The sequence below is a fragment of the Rhea pennata genome, chromosome 8 (assembly GCF_028389875.1).
Source record: "Rhea pennata isolate bPtePen1 chromosome 8, bPtePen1.pri, whole genome shotgun sequence".
Taxonomy (NCBI): domain Eukaryota; kingdom Metazoa; phylum Chordata; class Aves; order Rheiformes; family Rheidae; genus Rhea; species Rhea pennata.
Genome location: NC_084670.1, coordinates 30823852 through 30835290, shown reverse-complemented (window position 1 = coordinate 30835290; position 11439 = coordinate 30823852). Strand labels below are relative to the sequence as shown.

At 42.3% G+C, this 11439-nt stretch overlaps 2 protein-coding genes across 8 annotated transcripts in view; one reads left to right on the top strand and one right to left on the bottom strand.

The window, feature by feature from the left end:
• ABL2 (ABL proto-oncogene 2, non-receptor tyrosine kinase) overlaps nucleotides 1-11439 on the bottom strand; it is a 49371-nt gene that overhangs the window by 20147 nt on the left and 17785 nt on the right. For 3 of the 7 annotated variants that reach the window (XM_062581805.1, XM_062581810.1, XM_062581809.1), the window contains exon 1: nucleotides 685-796. The exons of 2 other annotated variants lie outside the window; for them this stretch is intronic. In XM_062581805.1, coding sequence (XP_062437789.1) covers nucleotides 685-796 — 112 coding nt within the window. Of the gene's footprint in view, nucleotides 1-684; nucleotides 797-5778; nucleotides 5819-6672; nucleotides 6758-11439 lie in introns of those variants that run through there. 2 more of the 7 variants (XM_062581808.1, XM_062581811.1) reach the window with 2 other exon arrangements.
• SOAT1 (sterol O-acyltransferase 1) overlaps nucleotides 1708-11439 on the top strand; it is a 72451-nt gene continuing 62719 nt past the window's right edge. Inside the window, exon 1 of the mRNA XM_062581812.1 lies at nucleotides 1708-1722. The gene's annotated coding sequence lies outside the window, so the exon portion shown is untranslated. The remainder of the gene's footprint in view (nucleotides 1723-11439) is intronic.

Below are 11439 nucleotides of genomic sequence, written 5' to 3'. Positions count from 1 at the left end.
TGCATAGACCTCATTAAGGAAACATTCACATAATCAAAACATATGACAAATAATACCCCTCCGAGTGAATGTTTCATAAGCTCGGTTCACACCAAGAATAAGGAAGTGAGGTGCAAAGGTCTGTTTTATATCAGCTCTTTCTAAAGCCTAACCATAAATTGTATATTACTACTTTCATTTCCCACACAACGGAAAGCTTACATCCTGGTGTATTGTACAAATTCTACACGATTAAGCAAGGAGGTTATGCTTCATCCATCTCCTTCCTTTTCATTATTCCCACAATACAATACGCTTCTTTCCGGCCATGAGCGCTTTTCCTATTCTGCCAGCACGCACGGGATGTTACGTCCCCCACCCCGCGCTGCCAAGACTACAGTTACCGATCTCACGTGGCCAAGAGCCAACAGGGGAACAGCCTCGCACACGCCAAGTCTCAAATGTCAGAATCCTATCAACTGCTGAAGTGGTCTGTTTTTCTGAAACACTAGCTGTGTAACTGCTCATAAAAATGAACCATTTCAATAATCCTCAAAAGTAGGCAAAAGCGCACGCGCTCACCCTTCTTTGGCTGGTCTCGTACTGCAAGACAAAAAGAGACTTGAAAAAGACCCGTGTTGTCCTCTAAGCACCCCGAGTGATAGAGGAAAAGGCTGGCACAGCGCAACGCCCCGAGCATCATACCTGCGAACCCCGACGCACCAGGCTTAGAGGCATCGGCAGCCAGGCAGCCGAGCAGCCCGCCCTCGTCTTTGCCATAGCTGCTGGACTGGAGCAGGACCGTCCCCACGATCATGCTGGGCCTTCACAGCGAGCCGAAGAGGCTGCTTGCCACCGGACGACGCGGCTCGCCGCTGCCAGCGCCAACGCTCGCCGGGCCGGGAGCCAATGAGAAAGCAAAGCGCTGCCGAGCCGGTGAAGGAGAAACGCGGAAAATCCGAGCTGCGGATTCAACCGGGTTACGAGCTGGAAGTAAGGGTGGAGCCTCCCAGGGAGCGCTGCACAAACAGCGGGTGTGGGGACCAGAGCGCAAGTCGAAGCAATATTGAGATGAGCTACAAAGACGGACAGTTTTGTTCCGTTAGAGTTAGGCAACAAAGTGTTTGGGAGAAAGCAAACAGTTTCCTTGGAGAAATTCTTTTGTACAAATCACAGAACAGCTCATCCACGAAGGGGACCGCCCAGACTGATTCATTTTCCACTCCACATACCATTGCTGGAGCACTGTTTACATGAATCAACAGGAAACTAACACTCACGAAACTAAAAGTCAAAAGAGAGGTACAAGCCCTAAAATAGCACTCCTGAACGTTTCAGGATTTCACAAAGAAATAGAAAGGAAGGACAGTACAAGAAGCCCATTCAGAGCTGCAAATTTGCTGTTTTAGTAAGATTCAGGTCCGCTCTCTCAAAGAACACTATCAAATTACCCCTCAAAAACGTAAGGATTGCTTGATGAAAAGCCTCAGGTTTCTAGCAAAGCTTGTAAGGTTTGTAGCAGGAGAAGCTCTTCTTAACATGCAGGCAAGGAAGGGTTAAGGAACAAGGGATCACCTCGGAGGGCTCACACCTGGGAGCCTGGCGAGCCTACCAAGGGGTATAAAAGGGGGCAGGCACAGGGGGGTGAGCGGTTTGGCCTTCTCTGGAGGGAGAGGAGCTGCTGCTGCAGCACAGCAGGAAAAGCAGCTGGACCACGTGATAAGGACTCAGAAGAGACTAAAGGTAAGAAATGAGTGACTTGGCTTGCTCTAAATTCTTGTGTTTTGTAAAGTTATGGGACTGAAAACCTATGAGATAAATCTGTGGACGCCCTGGTGTAATGCTGACAAGGAGTTATTTTTCTGCTATATGGCCTGTGCTATAGTTAATCCCCCTGTATTACCTAAGTGCAAAAAACAGCTAGACAAAATGTCTTAGGATCCCAGTGTGCCATCGTCTTCCTCAAGTTCTAACAACTGAGTCACCTGCTCTCCTGCTCCTCCATAATGAAGCTTTACTGAGCCCTGCAACATGCAACCTGTTTGAGGCCAACCTGCCTTTCCTTACAAGTATCCTAAGCTTCATCTTTCTCCCCTTTGGTTTTTGTCTCTTGTAGTTTACTCTTTTCTCCCCTCCTATGTGCACTGAATTACACTGGTACTTAAACTAACCTTGGTATCTCTGATGAGCAGAATAAGCAGAATCTGTAAGAATGCATAGCTTGAGAAAAAATGTGGATTAGGTTTGGGACAAGCAAGCTTCTGAGTTAGGGCTGAAATACAATCAAGAAATGGCAAGCTACATATAGCTTTGTTAATAAATTAGTCTTAACTGTAACAGTTTAAAAAGTGAATAACTTATTTACTTATTTGTTAAAATACAAGAGATGTGTCACCAGTATTGCTGGGACAAGGTAGGGTTAGCAGAAGGCAGGTTAGGTTCCAAATGCAACTTGCAACCATATCTACTGAACCTGTTATGCTCGGCCTCTATCGGAAGCGTGCTCTCGGCCAAAGCTGCGGGCGCCTGGGTAACGCCTCGCCTCTCTCTCCAAGTCTCCCGCAGTGAAACGGCGGTGCTGTCCCCGTAACGCTCCAGCCGCGCTGCTTGGTGTGTTTCGCACTGCTGTAACCGGGGCAAGCGCAGGGATCCCCGTGCTGCGCAGCAGGCAGCTGTTCCCAAGTCCCCATCAAACGCACCCGGGCAGAATAAAGAAACACAGCTTTTTTTCCCCTGACTTTTACATAAGCATTATTTCCTTTGCAATCTTTCTAGATAGTTACTTTCCCTTTTGCCCATCACTATGGCACATGCATCCACCACAATAAACCTCCTGTTCCTATTCCCTTCACAGTAAGGGTGCAATATAAACTCTTCATTCTGGCATACTCAGCTTCCTCTGTGGAGGAACCCACCTCTTAGGCACAGCAGCTCTTCCAAAGTCTTGAGACTGTTCCCTGTGGTGCTGTTCAAAGCAGTTTCCGGAGACTGCTTACCCTTCCTGTACGATTTAAATCTTCCATTTGGAAAAATTTCTCTAGCTCATCCAGCAGTGGGAGAGAGTTAAATGTAAATATCTGAAATCTTTGCTGACTACAATACTTTGAAATGCACAGCTGAGGGAGCGTCTAAAAAATCGCTATATATTTAAATTTATTAACTGTCAATGTCTCTTAAGCAAACAAAAGAATGTGTAAATAGAAATACAGCTCTGAAAAGGAATTGGTGTTGTTGGCAATAAGCCGAAGTGACTGGCTTGGCAAGGGAAGGAAGAGAGACAAAGGAAGGGCTATAGGGTAAATACTGCTTATTACACAGTCTCAAGCTGAGATAATTAGCATTACACATTAAAAAACATAAGGTGTATAAACAGGGTTCTAGCTTCTGGCTTTTCACAGGCCTCTTATTTACAAAGGGATGCTTGAATACAAGGCCACAAAGATTCCTGCACGTGCCACATCTTACACTTTATTTTCACTTTGGGTTTTTAAGTATCAGTATAAATATCCATGCTGCTATTGCATATGTAGACTCATTCTATATGCCTGATTTTAAGACTATCAAGGAATAGGCATTGGTCAACTTAAATCACGAGGAGCAGATGGCCAAGTAACTAATCATTGTTAACACGGCTGGCGTTTTCCACTGCATCTTCAAAGTGTACCTCACTTCGCGCGCTAGACTTCGAGAACTTCAACCAGCTTGTCAGTGGGAGCATTTCTGTCTTAATGAATGTGAGGAAACAAAATTGGTAATACAGCAGCAAGCAAGTTTCCTATTTTGCTGACATGACTGGAATAGCGTCAAGTTCTACAGTAGCTTCGTTGCTGAAGCCAAGTCTCAGCACTTCCTACTAACCAAAAATACTCAAGGCAAACTTACTCCATGTTATAAAGCCAACCAGTGCTGAATAGGGCAAGCTGCTGCTAATAATGTGGTATCGTAGAGGTAGAACTATGAACTTTCTTTACCCTATTAACAGATTTTTAGCCCCCACCTAAAGAGACCACCTAGTCTCTTTGCTGACATACATGTGGCCATGAAAAACATCAGATTAAAAGCTTTCAGATAACTCGCATATGGCTTTGGTAAAATACAGGCAATCTAACTAAATGCCATTCCTAGGTGTTCCTCTCCTGCGAGCAACCAGACTCTTAATAACGCGGTTTGCTTGAGCTAAGCACCGATCCATAGTTAGTCTTTAGGCCTCCCACAGAGCAGCACAAGGTTTAAGGACTGTAAACAACCCACTAAGTAAAGCCAAGAAACACAGTTCCAAACCAAGAATTTGAGATGGGTGAGGAATAGGTTTCTATTTACGGTCCCAGCCTGGGAGAAACAGAGTGGGAGGAGACTTCAGTGTCAACGACAAAATTGCATCATGAACAGCCCAAATCATTAAAAAAAAAAAAAAAAAAAAAAAAAAAAACACACAGAAGTGATAGAATCTTCTTGCCTCAATTATCAGAATATTTCTGAAAGAGGAAAAGGTGAATAAAAGTGATCTTTGGTTAGCGAGAATAAACTATATGAGAATCTAAAAGCTCTCCTTCAAGCTCTGAAGAACAAATTTATTCTGAAACCTAGGACACTGCTGCTTGAGGTACTTCCCTGTAGTTATTTCATGGTTAGAGTGGTGGGTCTTTATCTAGAAGATGTTTTTGTCTAGCTTGATATAAAATCCAAGTAAAGACAAGATTTGAGTTTTTGGTGTCACCGAAGTTTAAATGGTGGAAAAAGTCAGACAGATTGATCTCAATTAGTTATTATAGAATTGGTAAGGTTGGAAGGAACCTCTAGAGATCATCTAGTCCAACCCTCAAATGAGTGGCCCATACAGGGATCAAACCCACAACCTTGGCATTATTAGCACTATACTCTAACCAACTGAGCTAAATCTAAGTGTGAAAAATTCAAGACCTTTTCTGAGTCCACCTGAACTTTATATGAGGTTTGTTATGCAAGATTAAAAAACAAAACCACCCCCAAACTCACAGAATTTGAAAGAAGAAATTGTCTTTTCACTGGTCCCAGTTATCCTCACACTTTAATGCCATCAAACATTTAGAGGTGTCCTTAGCCTGTTTCCTTGTTCAGATAACACTGATGCACATATGCTGTTTCTCTTCCATGTCTACCTAATGCAACAATTCATAATTTCTCTACATTCTCTCTTGTAAAGAACAAATTTCTGGAAATACCTTTTTGGTATAAAATCCATGATGAAATAAATCAAGCTTAAGCTCCATAGTACTCATTTCAAACTGTTTGATCATTCCTTGTTGAATCCAAGGCACATAAGTAACTTCTATGCCTATATGGGCTATAAGTTACTGTACCCGCTACTGAAACATTTAGTAGCACTGCTGTTTCAGGAGAGAATTTCAAACATACTCGCATGTAATCAGGACAAAAGCTGCTAACTCATTGAACAAGCTCTCATTACATATAATATTTCTTCACCTCAAAACTCTGGAAAGGACGACACTAATGGAATAAAGGCAGCTAGCAAAATGATGCAGCTCATTCTGACAAAACTCAACAGCACAACAGGCAATGGAAAAAGCTTTTCTGCAGTGGGAGAAAAATTAATGTAATTAAAATAAGACAGAAAAGGGGGCTTTTAGAATGACAAGCTACAAATATACCTTATTTAAAAATCCTAAATACTGTATCAAAATGTCTGCTACCTTAATTACTACGGATTTGTTCAGTTGCTATAAAGCTAGACAGCTTTACAATTGTTGGTACCTAGAAACAAGCAGAGAGACCACCAGCTTGAGATGCTCTGTTACATACCTCTTTCCATTGAGTACAGAGGTGGTGAAGTTCCAATCTTTGTTCCTCTGAATCCTGCCTATAATGGACAGTAACTACTCCCACAATGACAGTTTTAGGGAAAGGAGCGCTACGAAGGGACACAAGGATTTCAAAGATAACTGGGAAACTGCACACATGTAGATCAAAAGTCTATTTGACATTCTTCCTCAGTTGCGGTAGGTTCCAGTAAACATCTGCAGTATGAAGGGTAAGGAGGATTAGATCACCCCGTCCTTCTCCAGGAAAGGTGGGCTGGCCAAACATTATGAAAGCTTACAGCAAGTCATTTAGCATTTTTTAATCAGTGCTGTGGGAAAGAAGTTGCTTAATGTGGATTAAACTTTACTCCAACAGAATTCCTGAAGAGCCATTAATACCAGCTAGCTTGAAGTCAAGATATTGTCTACTTCTAAGCAAATCAAACACAGGTATTTGCTTACACAGTGTTATGTGGGGTAGGAGGTTGAGGAAAAACGAACATCTGCAGTGAGAGCTCTTGCAAAAAGACTACTTGTAAAGCAGTGACTGATCACATCTTTTGAGTTAACATGACATGTATGTTCAAGCTGCTTTCCAAGTGACATAATTAACTCTTACCAGAAGTACTACATTATCAGGTACTCTCCTCAGACTCAGCACCTGGGAAATGACCATGTTCATCTGTTTCTCAGCTGGCTTTTTAAAGTTTATATTTAGCTTTTGTAGTTAGAGGGGAAAATTTGGAAGGAGGGGCAGAATCTAACTCACTGATTTCTAGTCTCAAGAGTCAAAGGAAAAAGTCAAACTAACAGCCAAAATTTGATTAAATATCATGACTTGAGGCCCATGTAATGATTTTTGCAAGTTCCTGGAACAGGCAACACTACTGCTTACCTTTTGGAGGATATTCAGTGGGCAGAGCTCCCCAGGTGAGCTGATACAGCTTCAGCTTCCAATACATGAGTTTAACAAGTTCAGTTTTTCAATGCAATCCCAAAATGCTTGTTAGCACAGATGCGACTTCTCAGTTCCATCCACCCACACTGAATATGCAGCAACTGCCAAAGCTGCACAGCTTGAAGTACTGTTTTTTTTTTTAAGTACTTTAGCTAAAATAAATCAAAACTGTCAACCTCATTTGTCAGCAACCAACATGCTTTTCAAGGCATTGTCTGCAGCCATTTTCTTTTCTTGAAGACAGATGACTTATTAAAATATTTACTTCATTTGACTAAAACTCTTGTGATCTTGGCTCCTTGAGATACTCTTGCCTTAGAAAATAAACCAGTGTTTCCTTTTATCCAAGAAAAACCCAACTTCAGCATGAATATGTGCTCAAAAATCGCAGGCTCTATTAACTTGAACTGCGGAATTTTTAAAAAAAAATGCGGATTCTTGTTAAAGACATGCACAGAATCTGATATTCGGCTTAGTCCTGGTTTGAAGGAGTCTTAGCTGCCCGTCCCTCCTCAGTCCTGTGGGCTGATCCACTTGTGCGCGGGGCAGTGTGAACATGCACATATGAGTGCAATAGCTGTGTTTCTCTGACCTATACTTAGTTACTGGCTGCTGTGCCACTTCCCGTTGGCTAAACCCAGACGCTCCTAACCGGCTCCGCGGAGCAGACAAGGGACTCCATTCACCGCCCGCTTCCAACAGCTGCTGGAGAACCAGGGTAACACAAACCCCGGGCTCGGCAGGATGAATTCCTAGCTCAGCTTGGACAGCTTTGCCATTTCAGGCTGTCGCTACAGTTGTTTTTGCAAATCTACTAGCAGCAGTGTTTAGTCCTCATATGTCTGAGTCCCGTATTGAGGCAACAACGGACTCGCTGAAATAGCATGTTCACAAAAATCCCCTTTCTGGGGGATTAACGCTACAAAAAAGTCACTGTTTGGATTGCCGGTGTATTAATTAAAAGTCAGTGCTACTACAAAGAAGGGTAACTGTGAATGAAAAGACAAGGATTATGAGTAAATTGAGTGGATTGATAGTGTTTACTGTGTGGTAGGTTAGTTATGAATATTATTCAGTAGAGGTCAGATTTATTTGATAATAATAAAAGTAAGAAGTGTTAAAAAAATAATTGAAGACAGACAGGACTAGCAAGTATATTCAACTTGAATGTTAAGCAGCTAAGACACAAACATACATTTTACATAATCCACTACTCCAGAGGTAGTAAATGTTTCATTTATTGTAAAGTTAGTAGGTACTGAGATTTTTTTAAGTAGAGATACTTCTTGATTATGGAAAGAGACCTATTATTCACATCAGAACAACAGAATATTTGAAGGAAGTGTGATAAGAAAAACAAGCCCTGCTCTCAGACTCATTAAAAGGCTTAAGCATGCCAACAAAAGTAAGTCTCCAGCTGACAACTGGGATTCTTCAATTACGCGAGAATAGCCATACTGGGTCATATATGGCCCCATATCCTGCCTTTACATTGCCAACAGAAGCTACTTGGGGAAAAGGGTAATGAAATTATTTCAGAGTAACTTCCAAGCCTCCAGCATATTGCATCTGAGAGACTTGATGAGCCAGAGCTGGCGTCTTTGCATTTAACCTTCTTAACAGGCTTCTTCCCTTACGTTGTCCAGTCGCTGTCTGAAGTCATGCAAACTAAACCTGTCACACACACAATATCCTGCCGCAATGTCACCAGCGGCTCAGCTACGCGCCGCACGGCGAAGAACCGGCTCTCATTTGTTCCGAGCATGACTTCTGCTAGCTTCATTTGATGCTGTGCAGCCTTACAAGGGGAGATGCTGAACCCTCCCGATCCTCCTTTCTCCGCCAGCCAGGATTTTATATGCCTTTATTGTATCCCTGCCTCAGCCATCTCTCTGCCAGGCTGAAGAGCTTTGGTCTCAGGCATTCGGCTACTGAAGTAGTTACTTGCTGTCGTCTTTTAGTAGTCCTCCTTTGCGTTTCTTCTCTCCTTCCCCATACGCTGCTCCAGATGCAGAGATCAGAATTATATACAGTATTCAACCCATAGCTGCACAAACAGATTTTTAAAGCTGCCTAACTGATTTTTTCCCTCTATTCCTAACAGTCTGCTTTTTGAACTGCCATTGAATATGGGGATATCTTCATGCCACTGTCTTATAACTCCTATTCTATCGCACTAGCAGTCAGCTCAGCATCATTTGTAAAGCTGGAACTGTTTTTCTCTGCGTCACTTTCCACAAATTTACACTTAATTTCACACCATTTCCTCAATGAATCACTCAATACTACAAGATCCTCCTGCAGTTCTTCTGTCAGTCTTTGTCTCTGTCTTGAGCAGCTTGGCATTATCAGCAACTTTACCACTTTGCTATTCAATTTCTGCCTTTTCACATTTGTTATAATCTAATAGCAGCTTTTAAGGAGCAAATATGCGAGTTGAAGAAATGCAGAAATATAGAAAATGTCTTCTATATTCAGCTTCCTATTTGATAGCTGCTCCATTTTGAGTAACTCTTCTCAAAGTGAAGGCATTAAAGCAGTCACACACTATAATCAGTGCTTAGTGCAGTGTATGACCTGGTTAAATCATCAGGTATTACTGATCTTCATTTGTTGCTCAGAGGCTTTTGAACAGAAATGCAAAATGACAAGAATAGGGTCCACTTCCTTCAAAAATAGATCCAACAACTAGTGGCAGCAAAAAAAAAAAAAAAAAAAAATTCATTTGGACACTTGTTTGCCACACAATTACTTCACCAATATTTCCTGTTCAGAGGGTGGGAAAAAACCTCAGTATTGACACAGTCAGGGAATCAGAGCTGTTGCTAGTTATTTACGGAGCCTTCCTCCCACTTCATACTGGCACGGCTGTCTGGGACATCTCTACTGCGGCCAGCACTTGCGGTGGTACGACTCTGGTGCCCAGGGGATTGGCCAGGATATTGTCAGCTGTTTTTAATTGAAGGTTATTCTAGCCTCTATTACTACTTCTGCATTTGGGCGCCTCCTTCTCCAATGGTTAATTTACTCTATTTACTATATATTTTCCAAGGGAGGAAGGAAGAGGGAAAGGGCTGGAAATTCCCACTGGGAGGTCTAACATTGCTGCTCACTCAGCAGTTCATTTCCTCTTGCTCTGTAAAGCAAAGGTTAGTTTTTAAATTGCACCCATTTACAACACATGTTTCTGTGGAGTTTGCTGTGGAAGGTAATGTGCTTTTCTGTAGAGACAAGGAGTACAAAGCATCAAGAGCTACATCCTAACCTAGGAGGGCAGAGCAATACCACTGTGCCTCTTGCGGCACGGACAGATTTTAAACCATCACCACCAGCAATGGCAGCAGCGACAAGCAGAAATATTCAGAAACAACCATTCAAGTTGTTTCAAGTTATCACCGATACATGAAGTGCATGAACAAAACAGAAAATGTGACTTTTTACAAGTCACACACAGAATAGAAGACAAACTATATAGTTCATAGGAGAACCTATAGCCCATAGCAGAAGTGATATTTGTATTCTCTACAAAGAGAGGGGAAATCAGTGAAGGGCAACATGATTTAACCTAAACTAGAAAATAAGATCTCTGAAAACAGAGCTTTAACTGCACTCACAGACTCATGGCAAGATTTCTGCCAGTTGTGTCACACAGCTTACATTGGTTTTACATATCTCCCTCATTCATAACTTAGGATTAATGTTTTGTAAATTTTAACTGATCTTGAGGCCAACAAGGTCTAATTTTGTGACATTTGGAAGGCAACTTGCTTGAAGTGCCCCTTCATCATCTGGTCTGAGAGGCTAAGAAAGTCCCTTTATCTTCTTTAAATATACCCGTATACCCCCCCCCCGCCCCAACTTGTGAGTGTTCCACCTCATTCCTTCTTCCTCCCACTCCATAGAAAAACATTCCCAGTTGTTTCTAGCCTATATAGGTTGTCAGGACAGCTGACTGCCTGGATTACACTGGGCTATACTGTATCCCTTCAGGAACCAGCCACACTAAGTGCTTCCTTTGGGACCAGGGCTCGCCACTGCACCGACACCAGCATACCAGGTGCTGTCTTCAAATCTGAAATTCCAAGACAACAGGCAATGCTGCAAATGCTTCTCGCAAAACCATTCTCCCTCTCGATTCTCTTCTGTACAAGCCTATTCCAAACCAGATACATAAGTATCTGAAATTACAGTGAACTCAAACTCAATTCTGACTTAACCTTTCAAAAAGGAGGGACAGAATTTTGTATTCTGTGTCTTGTCCAGGTGTTAGAAACTTAAGCAACTCTGCCTTTTGGTATCTAGTTCCAGCTATATTTCTAGTACTTACAGCACTTATCCATGACAATTATGTATTTAAATGTTTTCAAAATACCTGTGGTTCTCCTCTGTGCAGTGGCTGAAACAGAACATTTCCCATCCCATGTAGATACTGGTTCGAACAAAGTCCTACTCAGTCTCATCTTTTGGAAGACATTTGAAAGGTACTCAAACACTGTCGGTTTCTTAAGTTGCCTCTGCATTATCAACCTAAATCCTCATCTTTTAGGGCACTCCTTTATTACCCTATGCAACCCTGTCTAACACGCTCTGGCTGACCCTGCTTGAGCAGGGAGGTTGGACTAGATGATCTCCAGAGGTCCCTTCCAACCTTACTGATTCTATGATTACAATTCCATGCTGTTGTGGCTTATTACTTAACTTGCA